We start from the raw sequence: 25,630 nt of genomic DNA, 5'->3' as shown, positions 1-25,630 counted from the left end.
CTGGGTTGTTTTTTTTTTTTTCACGTTTTCTAGGTTGATAGAAGCACTGGGGACCCAATTATAGCACTAAAATATGTAAAAAGTCAGATTTTCACACTATTACCCATTTAAGGCACACATGAACATGTCAAAATGTTCCTGGTAAAGAAAAAAGCAAATGTAACTGGAGCTTATCTATATTTAAACCAAATTGTAATTGTTTCCAACAACTGATTTGAAAGAGGACTGAGAACTAACTTAGAAAGTATGTAAAGTGTTAATAGTGCAGGGCTCCAGACTAACTTTTTTCACTAGGAGCACAGTGGCCCCCAACTGAAAATTTTAGGGGCACAACCAGAAATTTTAGGGGCGCACATGAGTGTGTGTGTGTGTGTGTGTGTTTGTGTTTGCGTGCGTGTGCGCTCGCATCCCATTGATTATTTCATTGCTCATTTTATTGATCATTGACGTGCCCCTTCCACGTTTAATGTATAAAAAAAATACGAAGGGTGGGGGAGGCAAATTTACTGGTCGCACATGTGCGACTGGATGTAAAATTCAGTCGCACACTTTCAAATTTTGGTCGCAGTCTGGAGCCCTGTAGTGTACAAATGTTAAAGTGTAACAGGATGCAGAATTCTTCCCATGCATTTCCTAACTACTTCCAAAAGCTTACTGAAAAAATTAAAAGTGAATAATTTTAGTGTTACTTAATGTTACAGTGTTAATATATCATATTATCATGTTATGTTGTTGTTATACATTACTGAATGAGTATTTGGGAGCACTTTTTCACTCCGTCAGCTTACATGTCAACACTGTCAGACACAATATCTGACAAAGTTGACATCTGACATGATCTGCCACTAAACTAAACCAAAATACCAACTTTTATTTCAAAATTCCTGATTAAAATCATCCGTGCTTTGAAGACACTGTTGACACATGCAAGCTGTGACCACAGAAATTTTAACTTGTTTGCTAAATATAAAAAAAGTTAAACTTATGAGGCCATGTATTGGACTGCTGTATCAATCAACAGAAAAAAAGTCAAAGGGGGTCCTCAGGGTTAAGGCTGACCAAAATATGCCTGATTTATTTCAAATTTGAAAAATATCTGACAGAGTTGACGTGAAGCGATGACATATTTTAAAAGGCTGTTGTTAATGTATAAAATAATGCAATGTTCATTTTAAGTATTTTGTGATAATTTATTAAGTCATCCAATTAACCTCATATTGTCACTTAGTGAACCTCCTGCAATGCTCCTCAATCACTAATGTTATCATTTGGACTTCATTTCCCAAAAGCCCCATTACTGCAATATAAAACTTTTTTTTGTTTATGTGTGGCAAGTGCAGGTTTATATAGTGGCCTGACTAAAACTGAGTTTTTTAACATGATCAAAAATAAATAAAAACACATAAATGATACTTTCTTACCTCAATGTAGGATCCTGTCTTCTAAACTCTTTATATGTATACACAGCTATACACTTCTGGTGTCAACTTAGATGTATTACAGTGAATCCACCCCTACAGTTACATAAACTGGTGCTAACTCACTATTACAGCACTCTCTAATCTTTTAGTCTGACCCCACCCCTACACAGCACATCAAAACAAAGCAAATCACGCTTTTACTAACATTTAAAAAAATAATAATTTTCATAGTGAAGGTTGTCATAATGAAGTTAAGCCTGCATCATTACACATATTCTCTAAAGCAGTGGTTACCAACATAGAGTCTGTGAGTTGCCCGTCAAACCACATTCTATAAATAGTCTCATTTGTAACATTTATTACATATTTTTTATATTAGCTTTCCTTCCTTTATGTATGTTAACATTTTAAACAATAATAAAACATATTAACAAAAAAAATTTAATCAACAAGTAAAACAAAAGAAAGAAGCCCTCCAGATTGTTTTATCTATTGTGGTAGCCCGTACTCTAAAGCAAAAGTCAATATTGTGACTTAAACCATTCATTTTAATTTATTAATAGTTTCTATCTAAATTAAAATTTTCAATTTGAATATATTTTTTGCAGGACTGATACAAAAAATCATATGTGATTAGAGAAACCAATACATTTTTTAGGGGGTAAGCACGCTGAAGCATAGTAATTGTTTTAAATGAATGAAAATGTAAAGAACATTTGATATTCAAATAGCTTTGCTTTACATGGATGGTCACTCTCGCTTTGTGTATTAAAATTGTGTTTTTTCAAAAGCGCTTTGCTGTTGTTAGGTCACAAGCATATTAAAAGGTAGGCTACAAATAATCACAAAGCGTGTATTAGTCTAATGGCCCTGAGTTTTTCATACACTAACTGATAAAAATACATTAATTTGCTACCTGCATACTGACTGTAATGATACTGCTAGATTCAACTTATTGTTTAATTAAAGCATAATTAAATCGAGTGGCTTTTTGGACAAATTCCTAATGTTAATATGCCAAAGTTCAACAATGATTGTCACGGTACAATTGATGAGAAGGATGTGCAGGTTAAACAGTTTTAATAAACATAATTAAAGCTCACAGTAGTACAAATTGTAGACATTCCAAGGAGTAACACAGATGGTGAACAGGAGCAAACAACCAGTGACAAAGAACAACGATCCCACATAGACACAACCCAGGACACAGCATTTATACAAAAGGTGATTTCTTAAAGGTGCAATTTGTAAAATATTTGCAGTAAAATGTCCTAAAACTAGTGATGGGGAAATGAAGCTTCGAATGAAGCACCGATACTTCTCTTACTGTTTCGAACCATGATTCGAAGCCTCAACGAGGGTGTCGAAAACAGCGCCATCTTTTGGTTAATAAAACATATAGCAGTTGCTTCTGGAAAAAGCTCCGTCAATGAAACAAGAAGCTGATGAAATTCAGATGAATATTAATATTATGTGTGTACAAATAAAGCTTAGACAACATGTCTGTAAATGGTCAATATAATAAATGTATTTAATCATTAAAGTGTGGCAATAAATTCCAGTATGAGTTAATATTCATATGATTCAATACTGTATTGTACAGAATAATGTTCACACGCATATAATAACAGACGCGCACACAAGTATAAGTAAATACAATACCATATATATAGTATTATGTGGGACAAAAATGTGAATAAGGCAAAAAACTCATAAAAAACCTCTAGGGTTCGAACCTTCTGACACGAAAAGCGAAGCGCGCATGTGACTAAGCAGAAAGTGAAGCTTCGTTTGTCAGTGGTCACGTGATTTCAACGTTAACAACACAAGCTTCGAATCAAAGCTTCATCTGGCACGCCCACTTTTGCTCGATACAAGCTCCGAAGCCTCGCTTCAAAAGTAACATCACTACCTAAAACCACTAGGCCAGTGTTATATATTTTGTCCAGCTGATTACTATCAATATCTGTAATGTTTTCAACTACTTGTAAATCGTGAGAAAATTGCCATTCAAAGCGTTGACACGGGGGAGTGTAGTCTCCTGTCAATGACGTTAATATCCATGTGACCCTTTGTCACCGCCTTTACTGACGTAAAAACGACATGACAACAGTGGTCGAGTTCGAAAAAATAAAATGGCGGCCAAGGAAGCGACTGGAGCACAAATTTAGTTTAAATAAACGTATATTTTCACTTTTTACACATTTTAATTGCATTTCTAGCAAGAAATTAGTATTGTAGTTTTCAAATATGAGATTAGTTATCACAAAGGCGCTCTTTCAAACACGCTGCCTTTGAAGTGCGTCTGAAAGCCTTTCTCTGAGCTGCGTTCATGCCTCCAAAGTCATGGCCTCATGAGGCAGTGAGGCAACAAGTCTTGTTTGCCTTGAGTTTTCGGACGCAGCGAGCCAGTGTTGTGGACAAATGCGGAACTATGCATTAGCGCCTGTCGGGCTACGCGCTTGCTTATGGACTTATGGATTACTTTTTAACCGTCTGTCGCTCGTTGTGTCAGCAAAGACAGCTCCCGTAAGCGTACGGGCCAACTAAACGACCCAAGAAGAGTTTGGAACAAAACGAGAGAGGCTCAAGTTGTTGTTGCATTATCTGGATGGAGAGAGCTTCAAGACAACATTTAACTAGACCGATATTCTGATCCTGCTTGTGTTTTACGCGATGGGTGAGTTGTTTTGATTCGTAACCCTTCAAAAACGTATGCTATTATATTGATCACAACATTAGTGTGTAGATTGTAATCAGCGCGTCTTCCTGCGGACGATATGCACATCAAAAGGTATTGTACAGCAATATAAATGGTCATTTTAAGACACTTCAAAATAAGATTTGTACTGTCAATACATTATGTGAAAAATCATTGTAGATTGTAAGTTGAAAACTTAATTCTGTGCTGTGTTAACCATCGAATTTGGACTAATAGTGTAACATCTATGACTAACAATTTCGTTTTGAACATCACATATAAACTTACATAATGAAATAAACAATGTCATCAAACGCAACATTAATAAGACTTGATTACCTCATCCATCAACGTGATTTCTCGTTCGCGTCTGATTGATGGCCATCAGCGGTTGAGTTAAAAACTACAAATCCCATAATTCCACGCTGCTTCAGAGCATCATTAAACAACATCATTGTTATTGATTTGATCTGGCGCCATCTAGCGGCGCAAAAATACAAATTGCATCTTTAAAGGTGCCTTTTTTTTCCCAAAAACAAAGTCTTTCACACAATCCCTATACCGTCCTAATTCTTTCCCCGCCATTGACAATTTAACTCGTCAATTAAGCAAATGCCAATGAAGAGTATTTCCGGCTTTCCCCAATACTGTTATTATCCACAATGTGGCGCTTATACAATCCCGGAAGTATCACCCTGGGGCAAACAGGTGCATGTCTGTGTAAGTTTTGAAGATCGCTCTGCATCTAATCTCTATCAAAAGTCCTTCACAAAAAAACCTCAAAATTTTGTGTTTTTGAAGAAACCTACCCATATTTGAGAGGTGATAAAAACATAACTAATGAAGTTGAACAGAGGGTCTGTTCTTTCTTATAATATATTGTATGTTTATAAATTTAAAGAAGAACATTTTCTGTAAGGCATTAAACTTTTGTGAAAATCATGAAAAATGCTGGTGCTGGCAGGCAACTTAAAAAAAAAACACTGGCGGGGAAAGAGTTATAACAGACTGATGTCTTCTTGTTCTGTGAAGTCCCTCCTTCAGAAATATGTAATGAGTTCTGATTGTGTAGCTATTCCAGTGTGTTGTTATTGTACAGCAGCTTAGCGCACCGTGTCTGGAAATGTCATGCCAGATTGAGGAAGTTTTTTGCCTTGGGGATGAAAATACCATGTCGACAAAAACACTCTACTAACGCAACTGTTCATCTTCTCTGTGGAAGTGCAACAATGCTACATGATAACAATTGTTTATTCACATCTTCTAAGCATTCAAATTTACATATCTTCAGACTGGTTATGGCCAATTGTAAATATTATAATAAAACCACAGTACCAATGCCAGGGAGATGTTTAAAAAAAAACTGGACCATTGCCAGGGAGATAAACAGAAAATGATCACAGAGATCGGCTCGATTGAGATGAAGACCACTGAGTTCATCTGAAGTATGGCAACGAAGGCCACAGAGCTTGGCAGTGTCCAGAGAAAAGCTTAGTCGGGGAATATTTTCATTCCAGAGTTAAATCCCCTTAGTTTGGCTGAGGTCAGCTTCCTCAATCTGCCATGACCTTTCTGGACAAAGTGCGCTAAGCTGCTGTCTTCAAATCACAACTTACTGATCACTTTAAAGAAGTACTGTATACTGAAGGTTAGTTTCTATCACATTTAGGATTTAAATTTGCTGTGAGGCTGCCAGTCAGATGAAACACCTCTCTAACTTCATTTGTTCTCCAGATTATGCTCTTTAAGCCTCCCACCCCCAAGGTATTTAGCTTTTCACGTATCTTAAAGGCAATACAAAAAAAACATGACTTATGTGTAGGCTTTATATCATTCCTAATCATCAATTAAAACAACATAAGAAAATATGATTTTTACTTTTTTTTAAAGGGATAGTTCACCCAAAAAAATGAAAATACTATTTACTCACTCTCATGTTGTTACAAACCTGTAGAAATTTCTTTGTTCTGATGAACCCAAAGGAAAATATATTTGTGAGGAATGTTTGTAACCAAACCGGAAAAATTATAATATGGAATTTCATAAATGGTTTTGTTACAAACATTCCTCAAAATATGAAAAGTTTTTGTCCCTTACAATTAATATAGATCGAACTGTGGTTGGTTTGTTTTAATTCAGGCCTTCATAACTAAAAATACAGCTTAGTAGCACAATAAAAACATGATAAAATAATAATAAACATGTTTTGATAACATTTTTAAAAACAACAAGTTTTAACAAAAACAAAAAAAAGTTTTAACAAAAAAAATTTTAACTGAGTTATCTCGTTTTGCAACCAAACTCTTTATATCTTCCTTCGTGTTAATCAGAACAAAAAAAAAATTACTACATGATGCTAGAACTTTCTTTTAAAAGTGGTGCTTGTCCGTGCTAGAGAATTGGGGGTTGCTGCTAGGCAGTTGCTAAAGTGTTACTAAATGGTTGTACATTAAACCAAATCAGTCTGTAAAGAGGTCCCCCAGACACATTTTGGGACCAGAGTGCCTAAGTCCATGACATTTTTTCAGCTTTTAAGCCTAACCCTCATGCCATCCTAGATGTATGTGACTTTCTTCTTTCAGCCAAACACAGTCAAGGTTATATTAAATAAATAACATCCTGGCTAATATCAGGACCAACAATGAAAACAACAAAAACAGAGAACATGTTCTGGAAATGTGATGACAATGTTACTTTACGGGAGCGATCCCAGATTGCACAGAAGGCATTCTGTGTCAGTTATTGACATGGCAACACAGTCACCAGGAATTGTGAATGGATGTCCTGCCGCCCAGTTTCTAAAGGTGAGGTTCCATTGATCAGACCACTGCCAAAAGTCTAAAAACAGACCGATCCAGAAATTCCCATCTCTGACAACTGCATATAGCTGTTGCTGGTCTTAAGAGTTGTGGACGGTGGCCAAATCAGTGTAATACTTTCTGCAGTAACTCTAAGCATCTGTCCAGTTTTTCCCAGCAGTTATTTTGATGTATCCAGTAGTTTCTATTGAGAGATGCAAAACAGAAATTAAGTCTCAGCTCATCTTAGATAAACTGAATGTTGACACACTCAATAAACTGACTACTTACCATTGTAGCAGGCAAACTGTAATGCGCTTACACACGAATAAGTGCTCAAAGTTTTATTTGAAAATATACCACAACGTTGTTTAGTAGAAGGTTGTCCTGTGGCCCATGGACTGTACGTTGAAATGGTATATTTTTCATGAGCCCAAATCCAACGACTCTTTAAACTTACTTGCAGTCCAATCCACACTAATCCTCTGAACCCATCCGTTTCATGTACTAAATTTATCATCTTGTTTACATCATCCATCGAGTCTACAGTAGCCAGATCAGTGAATCTCTCCCTACAGTAACTCTGAGTTTGTGTTCATTTCATACTTATGTTTGTGTACTGACACTTTCGCCAAAGACCAGAAGACCTGCACAGAAGTCCTGTTAAAATGAACATAATAAAATATACAGTGCTGTAAAAAAAATTGAACCCTTCCTGTTTCTTTTTACATATTTGTCACATTTACATGATTCAGATAATCAAAGTAATTTTAATATTGCACAAAAATAGTATAGTAAACACAAAATTAGTTTTCCAAACCAAGTTTGAGTTTCAACGTGTCCTCCACGACAACTTTGATTCTTTGTACCGATTCGAACGGGATTAAAATTCTCAGTCTATTCCAGAGATGCAGATCACGTGCTCTGGATACGCGTGTTTGTAATGTTTGATATTTTGCTTTAAATGTAAAATTATTACAGAACATGTAATTTATAAATTTAATTTTAACAAATCAAAAGAACTTATACCAATCCTACTCAGTGTTGTGTGTAACAGTAACAGTAATGTTCGCTGAATTCTGGGTTTATATTTTAAACTGCCGCTCCAGTGCAGTATAGCCACAAAGCTATTTAACAATGAGCACAATCTCCTGAGACACTACAACATGCTACTAATAATTCATTAATAAGAGCTGTTTTCTTGTACACAATTAAATATTTTAAGTTAAATGTACAGTGTTAAAACATGTAAAAAAGACAAGATTTTAACAATGTCAAGATCAAATGCCTGAGTAACAGGGTATTGTGTGTATGTGTTCGTGTGTTTGTGTGTGTTTCCAAAATATTTTCAAAATACAGGCAACATAAAAGTAACGCAAAAGTAACGAGTAACGTAAAAAGTTACTTTCCAAAGGCGGTAACTAAGTAAAGTAATGGATTACTTTTTAAAAAGTAATGAGTAACGAGCAAACACTACTTTTTTAAAGTAACTTCCCCAACACTGATCCTACTAAAGTAGCCTACATGTTTTATATAGCTGGCAGCTTATAATAAACCCAAAGAAATAAAGAAAAATATTACAAAATAATAATGATAATAAGGTGTGCATCCGTTGCATCTCGTGTTAAACGTGAATCCTGGGGCTTCAGAACCAGGACAACTTGCTAATTAAATGAACTATGAATTCTTCACTCTACCACAAAATCCTGAAGTGAAAATATCCAGCCATCAGATTGTGACTTCAAACTCAAGCGCATTTGGGTTATGCAGCAGGACAATGATCCGAAACACAAAAGCAAGCTAAATTAAGTTTTTTTTGGGTGGCCTAGTCAATGTCCGGACTTAAATTCGATAGAGATGCTGTTGCATGACCTTAAACAGGCGGTTCATACAAAAAATCCTGCAGTTTGCCTGAAATAAAACAATTCTGCAAAAAAGTGGAACAAAATTGCTCGACAGCAATGTGTAAGACTCTTTGCCAGTTTGACTGACTGTAGGATGGCACAACTGGTTATAAGGTTTACGGAGCAATTACTTAAAAAAAAAAAAAAAAAAAAAAAAAAATTTAAATTCTCTCCATAGACTGTAAAAAATATGGACGTAGTGTCCTTGACGTCACCCATTGGTTTGTGATGATCGTTTTTGAAGCTTAAAGTAGGCGTTCCCCGCGGTCGACATCTTGGCCACGTGTCACAGCGAATCACTCACAGAACACAAAAAATGGGTAAAGAGGCAGGGTGTGGGTGAAGCTGAGGTGGCTGGTTGCTGCTTGTTTAACCATCACTCAAGCTGCCACACCCTTAATTATGCAGAAGTTTATGGCTTAATATAATTTAAACAGATGAGTTATAAAAACATTCACTCCCCTCATAGTTGTCATGAAGGGCAAAATTTGCTATACAGACCAAAAACAATTTTTGTACCAGGCTGTAAACATATTATTTTCTACTGTAAAGTTGGGCATTGTAACATGGAGGTCTATGGGAATTGACTCCCTTTTGGAGCCAGCCTCGAGGGGTCAGTCGATGAATCGCAGTTTAAGTCACTTCCTTATTGGCTTTGAGATCGGAAGGTTGCCCCTTGATTCTATCATCATGTTACAAACCTGTATAAATGTTGTTGTTCTAATGAACAAGCAAGAAGATATTTTGAGGAATGTTTGTTACTATTATAAATAAAATCATGACAGGTACAGGTTTTTTTTGTGATTCAAAATAAACTCAAGTGTAATGAAGAAGCAGTACTGGATGAAAGTTGTTTAGGATAGTGACATCTAATATTTAACAGCTAATCAAAGATGTATTTTCCACAATTTAATTTCTTCTCTTACATACGACATACTTAATATACAGAGACCGATGTGTGGTAAAATGTATTGCAAACACTGCCCGAACTGCAAGTTTATAAAACATTTAATTTCTATGTGGCAAAGTTTTATATACGGACCTGTTTTGTGCAACCTTTCTAAGTTTAGTAGAAATACATTTATTTTTTAACATGATCACAAATAAATAAACACAAATAAATTATACTTTCTTACTTCAATGTAGGATCTTCTCTTCCAAACTATTTATATTCATACACAACTATACACTTCTGGTGTCAACTCAGATGACTAAGTATTACAGTGAATCCACCTTTAAAGTTATATAAACTGGTACTAACTTACTATTACAGCACTCCTTCGGTGTGACCCCACCAGAGGAATATTTTATTCAGATGAATAATTAATTAAAATGATTACTAATGTAATGAACATTTGATATCCAAATAGCTTAGTTCCATGCCTTACATGGAAAGTCACTCTCGCTTTGTGTATTAAAATTGTGTTTATTCAAAAGAGCATTGCTGCTGTCAAGTCACAAGCATGTAAGGTGCAGTACAAATGAGCACAAAATTTGTTTTAATAGCCCACAGCTTCCATACACCCACCGCAGAAAACTGCTGTGACATAAAGTGTTACCTGCTCACTGTAGTGACAATGCATGTAATAATTTTTTTTTAAATGAAACAAATAGAACAAAACTAGTGGCTTTTTGGACAAAACTTGTTGGACAAGGCTTGCTAAGTTTCTGAGATGCAAACGTCTAACAACACACCAGTCATAAATCTGTATTTTAACACCGCACTGCTTATAGTCTTAAATTCTGTGTAAAGACATTTCAGAGAATTGTTTCTAAACACATTATAAATGTTAGAAATTAAAATGTACCATTAAACTGTTAATATCATTCCATATGCCGAGGTAAGGGAGAGGGGACTCAGAATGTTTCTAAACTTACACTTACCGGTCACTTTATTAGGTATGCCTTAATAGTACCCAGTTGGACCCCATTTGCCTTCAGAACTGCCTTAATCCTTTATGGCATAGATTCAACAAAATACTGGAAACATTCCTCAGAGATTTAGGTCGATATTGACATGATAGCATCACACAGTTGCTGCGGATTTGTCCATGATGTGAATCTCCCATCCCAAAGGTGCTCTATTGGATTGAGATCTGGTGACTGTGGAGGCCATTTGAGTACAGTAAAATCATTGTCATGTTCAAGAAACCAGTCTGAGATGATTCGCGCTTTATGACACGGTGCGTTATCCTACTGGAAGTTGCCATGAGAAGATAGGTACACTGTGGTCATAAAGTGATAGATATGGTCAGTAACAATACTTAAGTAGGCTGTGGCGTTGACACGATGCTCAATTGGTAATACTGGGCCCATAGTGTGGCAAGAAAATATCCCCCACACCATTACACCACCACCACTAGCCTGAACCGTTGATACAAGGCAGGATGGATCCATGATTCCATGTTGTTGATGCCAAATTCTGACCCCACCTTCCGAATGTTGCAACAGAAATCGACCAGGCAATGTTTTTCCAACTTGTATTGTCCAACGTTGATGAACCTGTGCAAATTGTAGCCTCAGTTTCCCGTTCTTAGCTGTCAGGAGGAGTGGCACCCAGTGTTGTCTTCTGCTGTGGTAGCCCATCCGCCTTAAGGTTCAACGTGTTGTGCATTCAGAGATGCTCTTCTGCATACCTCAGTTGTAACAAGTGGTTGAGTTACTGTTGCATTTCTATCAGCTCGAACCAGTCTGGCCATTCTCCTCTGACTACAACAAGGTAATTGCGCCCACAGAAATGACGCTCACTTGATATTTTCTCTTTTTCGGAACATTCTCTGTAAACCCTAGAGATGGTTGTGCATAAAAATCTCAGTAGATCAGCAGTTTCTGAATTTAGATGCTGCCATGTGATTGGCTGATTAAAAATTTGCGTTAACGAGCAGTTGGACATGTGTACCTAATAAAGTGGATCAGTGAGTGTACAACGCATTTTTTGCCCCATTTTTATTCATATTGTTTTACTACTAACATAATTATTTAAATATGTGACCCGGCACGGAAACCAGTGACACAAGTCGGCAGCACAAGTTTCGAGATAATGAGAAACAAAGTTTTTTTTTTCAAAATTTGTGATTTTCGTTTTATTGCAGAATCTGTTAGTTGAGATCACGTCTGTTAGTTGAGATTACGAAGAAGCCTCTCAATGTTTGAGATAGCAGTTTTTGTATATTTAAAAGCGTACATTTTGCAGTTGAAATCAGCTTGTTTTTCCAGAGATTCTAGCATGCAGCGAGGGGCGTCATTGTCTGTGTGTATATTTACATACTGTGTGGCTTGTGTTTTCGCCCCCGCCCCCAAAGTGAACAGCGTGACTACTAAATAAGGATACCGTAAAACTTAAAATAATAGCCTAGTCCCAAATAGACGCCTGTCTCTTTTAGACGCCTGGTGTGACAACAGGTTTGGGTAAATAAACGCCTGTCTCAAATAAAAGCCTGGTCTGTTTTTTAGTTTCGGGTTGTATTTAATATTCTAAAACCCATCAGATCGTCTGTTTAAGACAGTTCTATGGTGCAGACACGCTAAAGTTTTGATTACCGGTAGATGTCACGTGACAGACGCAGTCCTTCCGTTACTCATCACTATGACAACACAACAAGGTTCGTCGTCAGGATTGCAGCGATGATGACAGTAGCGAAGTGGCAATCGGAGGGGTCGGGACTTTTCCGGGTGGGCCGGTAGTGTTTTGAGGCCGCTATTAATAGCCCGTAACACATTGTATTTCTCACGCAGAAACACTATTTTTCATATTTAATATACTGCAGTGCCCAAAATGTATCTGGCCGCACTGCTCTCTCTATCAAGCCCGTCTCCCCTGGAGTTCTAGTCGAGCGTGCCAATCCAAAAAAAAGAAAGAGGCTACACAATAGCCAATCAGAAAATAGCACTGTTGTATCTGGGTAAGATTTCACGCAACAACCAATAAAAAAAGCATATCCTCGTATGCTTTATTTATGCTGCCAATAATTTAATACTGTCATTCTTACACAAACTACTTTGTTAAACACATTCAAATTATAAATAAACCGTAAAATGTGGTAACCTCCTGCTGTCATGCTGGAACAATTAAATTAAAAGCCTGTCTCTTATAGACGCCTGTCTCTTTTAGACGCCTGGTGTGACGATAGGTTTGGGAAAATAAAAGCCTGGGCTATTATTTGAAGTTTTACGGTAGTTCGCCCAAAAATGAAAATAATGTAATTAATGACTTTCCCTTATGTCATTCTAAACTCTGAAGACCTCCGTTCATCTTCGGAACACAGTTTAAGATGTTTTAACGTTAGATTTAGTCCGAGAGCTTTTGTCCCAACCATTGTCTTCTCTTCCGGCTCAAGCGTGAAGTCACGTGACTGTAGTGACGCAGCTGCCCTGTTCCTCAGACATGTTTGCTAAGTTTTTTTTTTTACTTATAGTGTGCGCCTCCCCAGACTGTAAACGAAGCTTCGGCGCACAAAACAAAAGAAAAATAAAAGAAGCTGGGGCAGAACAAATGACAGTCAGCCGCGTCCTACGTCACTGACTTTATAAGGCACCGCGGTACTTTGACGTCATTTCTTTGTCAGTTCTTGCAGCTCAGCATGAGTCCAAACACACATAAGTTACACAGAGAATTCGTTATATAATTGGCTACATGTTTTGTCTATCAATATTTTCCATGAAGTCATTGGCTGATGGAGGAACGAGCGAGCGATTGGCAGTGCTGGGCAGTAGCTTTACTACAAGTAGCGAAGCTAGTAGTTTAACTACATTTTTCAGTAGCTTGGCGGTAGCTTAGCTGCTTTCTAAATCAAATAGCTTTTCAGTAGCTAAGGTCTTTTTTTGACCAAGTAGTGAGGTAGCTTCCACACAAGCTACAATTTTCCAAACATTTCTGAAGTCGTCCTGAATTTGAGAATAAGCGCGTCATTTGAATCGACACAGGACGTCATTTGTTCCGTATTTTCGAGTTGTGTAGCCTTCATTCATACAAAACATTACTCGTGCTATACCTCTGACTGAGTTATGTCACCAAGCCAAGCTAATATAAAAACATGTAATAAATATTACAATTGAAACTATTAATAGAATGTGCTTTGGCGGGCACCTCACAGACTCTGTGCAGTCTACCTGCTGCCTGCGGGCCCACGTTGGAGACCCTTGTGTTAAGATATGTCAGGGCCAGGTGTTTTTGAATAAGGCAGCTCAAACATGCATTTTATTCTAGGAGTAGGATAAGACCTGTCCAGCAAACCGCCCCATAATGTGAAGTACCTAGGCCTACATTATGCTTGTATAGCCTTTAATTACCAAAATGATAAATTGAAACTGAATAAATAATTACATAATAAAACTGGTTAAAAATAAAAAAGTAGCTTGGATGTAGCAAGCTACTATTGATGTAGCTTACCTTGCTACATTTCCCAGGGGGGTAGCTTCAGTGTAGTGAAGCTTCATTTAATGTGAAGTAACTGGTAGCTTAGCTCACTACATTTTCCAAGTAGCTTGCCCAGCACTGGCGAGTGGTAACATCTCTAAAGGATGTCACGTTTTCGATGGCGCTGTTTGGATTATCTATTATACTACCTCCCTATTTTAAATACAAACTTTGAAGGCGGGTTCATGTGTTTAACGGAATGTAAATTATCGGAGAGTAATAGCATAAACCCTTACATGTTACGATGTAAATAGTCCTCAGATTGTATATTATATTGTATTACCAGACAATCATGCGAAATCTGATGTAAAAAATAGACTATATATCTATATTTCACGGATTATAAGCATTTGTGGACAAAAATGGTCATTGGATAATTCACACATCTGAAACAGACTGGATTCGACTTGTGATCAACACAAAGGTAAAAAGAGTCATATTTATTTTTGTATGTTATCATTTGGACTTCTGTCATAAAATACTACATATGATGCTAGAACATCTGTATCTCAAAACAGCTTTACAGGGGGTATGGCTTAGCTAAATGAGATGTAAATGAGCCCTATTGTTTCCCCCACCTATAAAGAAGAGTCCATTTCGTCTTGATTTTCTCGGTATGAGTTTTTCTGAGTTCCTATATTCAAATGGCCACAACTTCTCAAAATCATATCAGATTTCCATGTGTTACACATCGTTGGAAAGCTTAGAAACTGCACTTTCAGAAACTGTGAATAACTCAAAATTGCCCAGATCCGACTTGTGTCACTGCTTTCCGTGACTGGTCACATATTATATAATTAAAATACACTTTATTTTTAATCATATTTTTTCGGGGACAACCCTCAAATGCATCCCTCAGAAGGGGCCAAATGAAAGAATGAAAGCTGTCTTCCAGAGATTCTTAAAATTGAGAATGTCCTTTGACAGAACTTGAGGACATGGTACCCAAAATAATTAGCCTTCCTAGAATGCAGCCTTTTGTTAAAGAAACACTCATAGCCTTGGGGCCAATACTAAACAGGGCAAATAAGCATGCAAGCTCAATTTCAAAAAGCGCCACTGGGGATGGAAATTTCTATGGGTTGGTAAATCTGTTGGCCTAATATTTAAATATGGCTTTTGATCTACAGTTCTGGCAGATGTCTCATGTTTGCTGGTATGGCATAGGACATCATGTATAGGACAAATTTGACTTACACATATTTTTTTACAATTTATTCTGTTATGATGTTTGGTCCAAGTGATTTCTTTGATTGTTTTCTATGAAAATTGTTTTTAAAAAGTATTGAAAATCAAACCTGTTCTTTGTTTAAAGAACTTTAAATTAGCAATTCACACACTTATCACTTCTCACCTTGACTATGGCAACTCACTTTACTATGGAGCTAACCCAGTGGTTTTCAAACTGGGGGCCGCGAGATGGTGCAAGGTGGGCCCCAGTTTTATGAGATTTTATGAAATACTTTAATTCTGTGTAATTAAACCTAAAAAAATAAGGCTACTAACCAAAAGCACTACTTTTTTTGTATAATTTAATGTTTTTTATTAAAATGTTGAGTTTTAGAACAGTTTTTTGTCACAAATTTTCTTTGGGGGGCCGCGAAGGAATGCACCGTACACAAGGGGGGCCGCACGCTTAAAAAGTTTGGGAACCACTGAGCTAACCAATCATTTATTGAGCATCTTCAAATGGTGCAAAATGCTGCAGCCAGACTGCTGACTGGTAGTCAAATCACGTTATATCACAACACCGGTGAGGTCCTGAGTTGGGGTAATGATTTCTTCCAATCCTGTCTCATTCCCATCCAAAAATATTTAAAATCTTCTCCCATCGACTCAAGTTACGTTGCGTTCCAGGATGTGTTCAGTAAACAGCTATCTACAAAGTTACCACCACACCGTCCATGGGACTGCGCCATTAAACTGCTACCTGGAGCCACATTGCCCAAGGGTCGCATCTATCCTTTGTCCATCCCAGAGCAAAAGGCAATAGAGGAGTATGTCAAGGAAGCCTTACAGCAACATTTCATCCGACCGTCCACTTTCCCTGCCGCTTCCAGTTTCTTCTTTGTTGGGAAAAGGACTGAGGTCTCTGACCGTGGATTGACTATTGCCACCTCAATTCTCAAACGGTAAAGTTCAGCTATCCCCTTACTCTGGTTCCCGCAGCTTTGGAAGAGTTATGTGGAGCTTGCATCTTACCCAAATTGGATCTGAGGAGTGCCTGCAACCTGGTTCATATCAGATGTGGAGATGAGTGGAAAACTGCCTTTGTTACCCCTTCAGGCCACTATGAATCCCAGGTCATTCCCTTCGGACTCTCCAACTCGCCAGCCGTTTTCCAAGGGTATATGAATGAGGTCTTCTGTGAGTGCCTTAACCGATTTGTAGTGGTCTACATAGATGACATCCTCATCTACTCTTCCTCCCTGGCAGAACATAATCGTCACGTGAAACTAGTCTTGGAGAAATATAGAGAACATCAACTATATCTAAAATTGGAGAAATGCGTGTTCTACACCACCAGTGTCCAATTCCTGGGTTATATCATCACCCAACAAAGAGTGCAGATGGATCAACGTAAAGTAGAGATGATCCAGGACTGGCCCTTACCTTCTTCTGTGAAAGATCTACCACGTTTCCTGGGTTTTGCTAACTTCTACAAAAGATTCATTAATAACTATAGTTCAATCAGTGCTCCCCTTACGTCTGCCTTAAAGGGTCATCCCAAAACACTAACCATGTCTCCAGAAGCCATCTCAGCATTTAATCTCCTCAAGGAAGCTTTCCAATCTGCACCAGTCCTGATTCACTCTAATCCAGATCTCCTTTTTGTTGTTGAAGTCGACGCCTCCTCCACCGGAGTCGGAGCTGTACTATCTCAGCAGCAGGGGAATCCTGCTAGACTTCACCCATGTGCTTAATTCTCCAGGAAGTTGTCTCTGGCAGAGTGGAAGTATGACATTGGTAACAGAGGACTGCTCATCATCAAACTCGCCCTCAAAGAGTGGAGGCACTGGCTGGATGGAGCTACACACCAGTTTGGAATTGTCATGGACCATCACAATCTGGAATATCTTTAAGAAGCCAAGAGACTAAACCCCCGACAGACATGTTGGGCTCTCTTCTTCACACACTTCAATTTCATAATTTCCAACCGACCAGGTAATAAGAATTAGGGGTTGGCAAAAAAATCGATTCTTAGATGAATTGCGATTCGGACGTGGGCCGATTCTGAATCGATTCACAAATGTCAAGAATCGATTCTTAAATGTTAGTTTACAAAATAAAGGGTTCAGCCCTACGTTATCAGTAGGGCTGAACCAGAAAATTCGAATATTCGAATATTCGTTCCGTGGGTTGACATTCGATTTTCAGTTTTGAGATTCGAATATATATATATATATAAATATTTTTCAACGTTAATGCAGAGCTTTTGCCAAGCAGGAAGTGCGCTTCATGCTCCCGCTCTGTAGGTGGCGCAGAGAGACCAACATCCATAGCCAACAGCCACCAAACGGCACTAGTGGAAGAGATCGCCTCAAACAGAAAGCACGCTTCCTGCTCTGGCATTCACGCTAATAGTGTTGTAAATAACGTTCAGTTTCTTGCAAAAACTGATTGATTTGCTTCACAAGACGTCAGTATGTCACACGCAGTTATGGGGGATTACTTTTGTATTGGATATATATGCTTTAGCTCTTAAAGTGTGCGGATCGGTTGACTTGCATGATGGAGCACTGGGGTTTCTGCAAAATATCTTCTTTATTGTTCTGCTGATGAAATAAACATATTGGATGGTGTAAGTGTTAGTAAATAAACTTGATTTTGAAAGTATGCTACCGTTTTATTACAGTTTGTTGAACTTCGTTCATTTATTTTCGTTGCTTTATTTAAATAGCCTACTCTACCTTGTCAGTAATTACTGTGCTGCTAATTTCTGATACGGGAATGTTTGTTTGTTAGAAAAATTTGTTTTGCTCTTGTGTTTGCTCTTGTGTTTTGTTTCTCTAATGCTGTTCTCGCATGACGCGTGACAGGCACGCCGCTTCCGGCTTGCGCTGTTCTGTAGTATTTTTAAAGTTTATTAATTCTAAACGTGTCACATGTCCATATTGCACGAAAAAAAGGCACTACACTCCCTTGGGTCCGCAGCAACACATCCGTCACATAATAAAACTGTAGATAGACAGACACACACAAACACACATACACACACACAAACACACATACACACACAGAGATTCCTGCCTGTATTGAAGAGAAAAATATGTTCAGCCCCTCCTTCCGAAGCTTTGAATATTCGATTTTATTTCTACTAGAGCTTCGAAGCTCAAAAAATAGTATTCAGAACAGCCCTAGTTATCAGAACCAAAAGGCGGAACTCAACTGGAGGAGCGGTGATGCACACGGACAACTTAAGAGAGCGTGCACTGTACGAGCGCATAGCGGAGCTTACAAGAGCAGAAGAGAAAGAACACTTTAAATGCTTGTAGGACTATACTGCATAAATCTCTACATTGAATTTAGGGCTGTCACCATTACTCTATTCTTTTTGAGGAGTTTTTCAAAAAATCCTTGAGTACATGTCGAGTCCTCCTTAAAATAGCGGATATCCGGTTTAGTGAAACAAACAGTATCAGAAGCATACATATCAGCTCTATGCTGCCTCTCTCTCCCTCTCGTTTGCTCGCTCACACACACCGTGCGTGTGAATCAGCAACTGCGTGAGGCAAGAATGCGCATCCATGTGAATTTTGGAAGTTAAAGACGACTGAGCTGCAGTGGCCTGGCAAAACACATTTGAGAAGAAAGGCGCAGCAACTCAAAAAGACCTGCATGTTTCACAATTACTCCAAAAGACCATAATGACAATTTTGCGCGTGGAGCAGCAGTTGCGCAAACATTAACCTGGCTTTGAAAGCAATGCGACCTAATGACGTCACAGATATGCAAATTAGTATGTCAAGAATCGATTCTGAATCGAATCGGGACCCTAAGAATCGATTCTGAATCGATTCATGAGGGTCCAAGCGATTCCCACCCCTAATAAGAATGTCAAAGCTGATACCGTCTATGTATCCATAGTACGTCCTCTGATTACACCTTGCCTGAACCAATCTTACCTCCCACTGTGTTCGTGAGTCCAATCGTCTGGGATATCAATGAACAGATTAACCAGATGAACCTACACCATCCTGCTCTGCCGGAGACTCCTGAAGGCCTCATGTTTGTACTGAACTACTGGACTCAGTGCACTGTGCTCCGGGCTCTGGACATCCAGTTAGCAAGCGTACCCTCTCGCTCCTCAATCATCAGTACTGGTGGCCTTCCCTCTCTAAGGATGTTTCACGGTATGTCAAGGGTTGCTTAGTCTGCGCCATCACCGACACCTCCAGAAGACTCCCCGGGGGTACATTGGTCCCTCTTTCCATACCTCAGCGGCCCTGGTCTCACCTAGGTGTAGACTTTATGACAGATCTGCCAAAATCATACCTGTATTCTAGTTGTAGTGGACTGATTCTCCAAATTAATTCCTCTGCCCAAACTCCTTACCGTTTCCGAGGCCGGTGAGGCCCCTTCTATCATGTTTTTCACAATTTTGGTATTCCGAAGGATATTGTTTCTGATCGCGGCCCTCAATTCATTTCCAAAGAGTGTCGCGCCTTCTTCAAACTCCTAGGAGTGACTGTGAGTCTGTCCTCAGGATACCACTCACAAACCAATGGCCAAGCTGAGCATAAGATCCAGGAAATCAGACGACACCTATGCACCTACTCTGCCACCAGTTCAAGGACAGCTGGAGCCACTTTCTCCCCTAGGTAGAATACGCCCAGAACTCCCTGCACCAATCTACCACCAGTCTCACTCCATTCCAGTGCATCCTGGGATACCAACCTCCTTTTTTCCCCTGGTCCGGTGAGCCCTCAGCAGTTCCAGCTGTCAACCATTGGTTCCATTAGAGCGAGGGGGTTTGGGACTCGGCCTACGTACAGCTCCAACAGGCTGTGCAGATGCACCAGGAACAAGACAATCCAATCGTTCCGACACTCCACTTTACCAACTCGGACAGAAGGTATGGCTGTCCACCAGGGACATCCGCCTCCCCTAGCCCTGTTGAGTCCTTGACTCCTTTAAACCTTCATTGATCCTGTTCCTTTTCCTCCCACAGACTCCAACCCCAAAGATGTATCTCCTTCTCCCATCCCTGTAGAGGAGGAATCCATATACTGGGTCTGTACCATCTTTGACTTCCGATGACGAGGTCCCTGACTAAAATATCTGGTTGATTGGGAGGACTACTGTCCAGAGGAAGACTCCTGGGTTCCTGGGACCCACTCATTTACACTCTGACCATCCGGACCATCCCACTCCTCGACCTTGGGGTAGACCTCGTCATCATTCTCTCCCCTTTCCATCGCCATCAAGAGCCGCCTCGGGAGGAGGGGGTACTGTTAGGACTGCATCTCCATCATCCTCATTCACTCCATCCACTCGCTCCTGCCCCTGAGTATTAAGCATCATCTCCTGGACTTCATCACTCTCACCCTTTATATTCAGATCACTCACTGCCACTTCTTTTTCTGGTCTGTCAGTAATTATACGACTAAACCTCTCTACTTACCTCAAAGACTTACCTGTCAATCCATTGTCGTCATCCTTCCCTTGTTTCATTCCTCATCATCTTCTCCGGATACTCACACCTCACCTACAATCAAGACACTATAAGCCACATCTAAGTTCATCTGAAGAACTATTATACTGCTTATCATTATCCTTTTGATTACATCTGTATCTGATTGCCTGCCTCTCTGTGTGTGTGTATGTGTGTGTGTGACAGTTAGCCAGAGTATTACAGGAAAACTTACATTTATCTGAAGCAGTGGTCACAGGTCCATCTGTGTTTGTAGATCCCATTGTCTGCCATAACGAATCACAACACATACTTTAGACAACAGAAATATATTCTTCCTTAACATTAAACAGATGGCAACAAAACAATACTAAATTGTATTAAGAATGCAGAAAATGCTGGCATCTCTTGACTTCATTGACCACTCTTGTCTCCCACTCCATGTACAGAAATGGCAGACTGATCTCACAGAAAGTCGTGTTATAGTCACACAAAATTTTATTAATTTATTTGTGTCCATGACATAGAGAAATTCAGCTTTTTTCATGCCTTAAGCACGAATGTCTTTTTCGTGCCATTCATTTTCATTTCATTTTATGTATTGTTTTCTCATTGTTTATTCCTATTTTCTTACCATTGTCACTTGAGGTTAGAATCACTTTCTGTTATATTTGTAGATATCCTAACCCAAACCCCAACTCTAACCCCAACTCCAGATGAGAATAGTTTTAAAAGCGTAAAAAAAACAAACATGTAGAAACCAATACATAAAAGTACATCCTAACCCAAACCCTAAATCTAACCCCAAGCGACAATGATTTAAAAATAGGGGAAAAAATGAGAAAACAATACATAAAATGACATGAAAAAGAAAGTTTAAATTAAATGAAAATTTTGCATGACAATAACACGACTTTCCGTGAGATCATCTGATCATCGGAAATGCACCTATAGGGAAGGACATTCTTTGTTTTACTGTTGAGGCCAGATTTCAGATGTACCCAACTAAATACAACCTGTCATTATGGTTTTCTAAAAAGCACCACCCTTATTGCATAATGCATTCTGATCAGAATTGTGAATCAGTTGCTCACATGGTTAAAGGTAGGGTAACACATTTTGAAAAATGCTAACGGTAGCCGCCTAGCAATGAAATTCCGATCCCACCCTCAAGTCAAATCGCCATCCAAAGTCACGCCTCTTTCAACCACATGAACACGCACAGATCAGACGGTCACATCTCATGTCTCATTCACCAGTGAGAAAACTTTGCAGTACAAAGTGAATAACACTTCCAAAATAACCAACATACCGTAAAACTTCAAATAATAGCCCAGGCTTTTATTTTCCCAAACCTATCATCACACCAGGCGTCTAAAAGAGACAGGCGTCTATAAGAGACAGGCTTTTAATTTAATTATTCCAGCATGACAGCAGGAGGTTACCACATTTTACGTTTTATTTATAATTTGAATGTGTTTAACAAAGTAGTTTGTGTAAGAATGACAGTATTAAATTATTGGCAGCATAAATAAAGCATACGAGGATATGCTTTTTTATTGGTTGTTGCGTGAAATCTTACCCAGATACAACAGTGCTATTTTCTGATTGGCTATTGTGTAGCCTCTTTCTTTTTTTTGGATTGGCTCGCTCGACTAGAACTCCAGGGGAGACGGGCTTGATAGAGAGAGCAGTGCGGCCAGATGCATTTTGGGCACTGCAGTATATTAAATATGAAAAATAGTGTTTCTGCGTGAGAAATACAATGTGTTGCGGGCTATTAATAGCGGCCTCAAAACACTACCGGCCCACCCGGAAAAGTCCCGACTCTCCCGATTGCCACTTCGCTACTGTCATCATCGCTGCAATCCTGACGACGAACCTTGTTGTGTTGTCATAGTGATGAGTAACGGAAGGACTGCGTCTGTTACGTGACATCTACCGGTAATCAAAACTTTAGCGTGTCTGCACCATAGAACTGTCTTAAACAGACGATCTGATGGGTTTTAGAATATTAAATACAACCCGAAACTAAAAAACAGACCAGGCTTTTATTTAAGACAGGCGTTTATTTACCCAAACCTGTTGTCACACCAGGCGTCTAAAAGAGACAGGCGTCTATTTGGGACTAGGCTATTATTTGAAGTTTTACGGTAAACAACTGGTTTACATCAGAATTAGTTTAAGCACACGTTTGGTTGTGTAGACGTAGTAACTATATCGTTATGCTAATCCTTAAACTAACACAAATTTCATAAGCAACACAATGTTTCATCAAAGTAGAATATCTGAATCCATCTACATATATATATATATATACATATACAAACATATAGCGTACCTACCTTACCAAAATAAACAGTGCAACTAGGGATGCAACGATTATAGACTTTGATGGTACGGTTATAGTCTGATAAATAATCACGGTTGTACGGTTATTACGGTTATTATGGACTCAATTATTTTACAACATTAATGTAAAAAATCGCATGGATACATTTTTGAACAATTGCTAAATTCTTTTGTATTTTCAGTTTGTGTATTTTTTGTCCAATTCTTGGACAAATGATAATAATAATAACCTAGCAGGCTTTGACTTAAACAGTATATGTGCCTTTTGAAACCTGTAGGCTATTCATTTTAATGATCTTTGGAATAAATGTAATTTTATATTTGGACTGAATAAATGTATATTATTTTGATTTGTTTGAAGTATTAGTAAAATGATAAGAGCCTCTCAAAACGAATAATAACACAGGGTCATCCTGGAGTGGGTACTGCGAGTCATTTTGGACTGGCAGCATTAACGTGTTAACTCATGCTATTACTTCATAAATCATTAACGCGTTAAAATAATTCAACGTAATGAAATGCAGTCAGACCACCAGGAGCCCGCCCGGATTTGATCCCCGAGGAGGAGGTTTTTAATGCTGCACAGACTGATTGGAGTGTGGCTCTTTCACGCACCCGTGCAGGCACACACGCACACACACACACACACACACACACACACACACATACATTGTAATATGTATATAAGACTCTATATTGCATGTCACAACTATATAGCCAATTGCACACAGACATTCTGGAAAATGCACGGAAAATGCAACCAGGATTTTTCTGGGATTGTTTGATTTTTTTTGTTCATTCACACTGCCAATGATTTGCCAGAATCTGTGTGTGCCTTCACACAGATAAGGTCCCTGAAAGACATGTGACCTGTTTAAAGTCAGGTCACCACTAGCATGCATTTTTGTAGTGTGTGACGTGCCTGGTGAATGATCTCAACTTCAGAGTGGATTTTTGAAAAGCTCCCTGATCTTTGCTTTACTCCAATTTGCAGACATTTCTCATCGTGATTGTTAATGTGCATTTAAAACCCCCGTTTTGAGGAGCTAAATGATATATCTTGTTTGGATGATGCACAGGCATTTTTGTTCATAATAAGCTCAAGTGACATAATGTTCTTTTATTCTGCTGAATGAGCTCCGCTTCAGCGCATTAAGTGACGAGCTAACTTACCTCATATCTGCTTCAGTCCAGTTTGCTGACATTTCTTGTTGTGAATGTGGATCTGCATGTAAATCCCTGACTTTAAAGAGCTGAACCATAACTTCATGTTGCCATGACACCCACGTCCTCACACTGCGGTGATCAAGCTTTTGCAATTGTTGGTCCTAAACTCTGGAACAACCTGTTTATATCAATCCGGATGATGTCATCTCTTTCCTCTTTTAACTCAGAATTTAAAACATAATATCTTAGTGTGTGTTTCTGATTTTAAGTGCCTTTTTTGTTTTTTAGTGATTTTGTCATTTGTATTTTCCATTTGTCTATTTTTGACTTGTACAGCACTTTGGTCAATCTTGGGTTGTTTTTAAATGTGCTAAGGAATGAATGAATAAATGAATGAATGAAGAGGCATTAGCAACACATAAACATACAGTAACAAGCAAGTCGGGAAATAGATTACAAATGCAGAGGTTAATTTAAACAAACAACGCAAACAATTCAAAAGGGTAATCCAAAAAAAAGAGTAATCCAATGAAACATGCAAAGGGTCATAACATGGAACATGAAAACAAAGGAAACACAAAATATGAACAATAACAATAAACACTTGGTATGTAGATAGACTGACAAAACTTCAACCTGAACATGAAGCCAGTATGGTTTAAATATACTAACAAACAGGAAGAGGATGTAGAGTGTGAGAAAGTGAGATCATAGTCTAGACCGGGAGAGGGTGCTCTGTGGTGGTAGGATGAATGGTGCACACCTATTTGTTACAGTACCCCCAGCTTCTCAATATTAGAACACTAAATAAAGGGGTGGGCTGGGTGGGTCAATGTCCTTGGTGGAGGAGATGTGGTGGTGGAGCTGTGGCTGAATAGACGTGGCTGTGGAGCTTTGTTGGGCCTGGGCCGTGGCAGGATCGGCCTTGGGCAATGGCAGGCCTTAGGAGACTTAGCTCATGGGCTGGCCCAATCTATGAGGAAAGTGAGGAACAGGGAACAGATCACACACACACACCACAGAGCTGTTGCCACTACAGGAAGAATAGCAGACATGTGACATACATCAGGAACCTCTGTGACTACTGGACTTGGGACGACCAAACTTGGGACCTTTAAGACACAGGCTGCCCACACAGATACCAGTGGAGTATCAGCCAGGCTTGATATCAGACTCTTGATCCTCGATGCCGGCATCTTGTCTGCTGACACTGGAGAGGCGGCCATGTTGTCTGCTG

General features: G+C 38.8%; 1 protein-coding gene across 1 annotated transcript in view; it reads right to left on the bottom strand.

Moving 5' to 3' along the window:
• Positions 1 to 25,630, bottom strand: part of LOC141282317 (macrophage mannose receptor 1-like) — a 68,141-nt gene that overhangs the window by 6,437 nt on the left and 36,074 nt on the right. The window contains exon 4 of the mRNA XM_073815047.1: positions 12,143 to 12,162. Within this exon, the coding sequence (XP_073671148.1) occupies positions 12,143 to 12,162 (20 nt within the window). The remainder of the gene's footprint in view (positions 1 to 12,142; positions 12,163 to 25,630) is intronic.

This window comes from Paramisgurnus dabryanus, chromosome 6, assembly GCF_030506205.2.
Source record: "Paramisgurnus dabryanus chromosome 6, PD_genome_1.1, whole genome shotgun sequence".
Taxonomy (NCBI): Eukaryota; Metazoa; Chordata; class Actinopteri; order Cypriniformes; family Cobitidae; genus Paramisgurnus; species Paramisgurnus dabryanus.
This window is presented reverse-complemented; position numbering and strand designations above follow the sequence as displayed.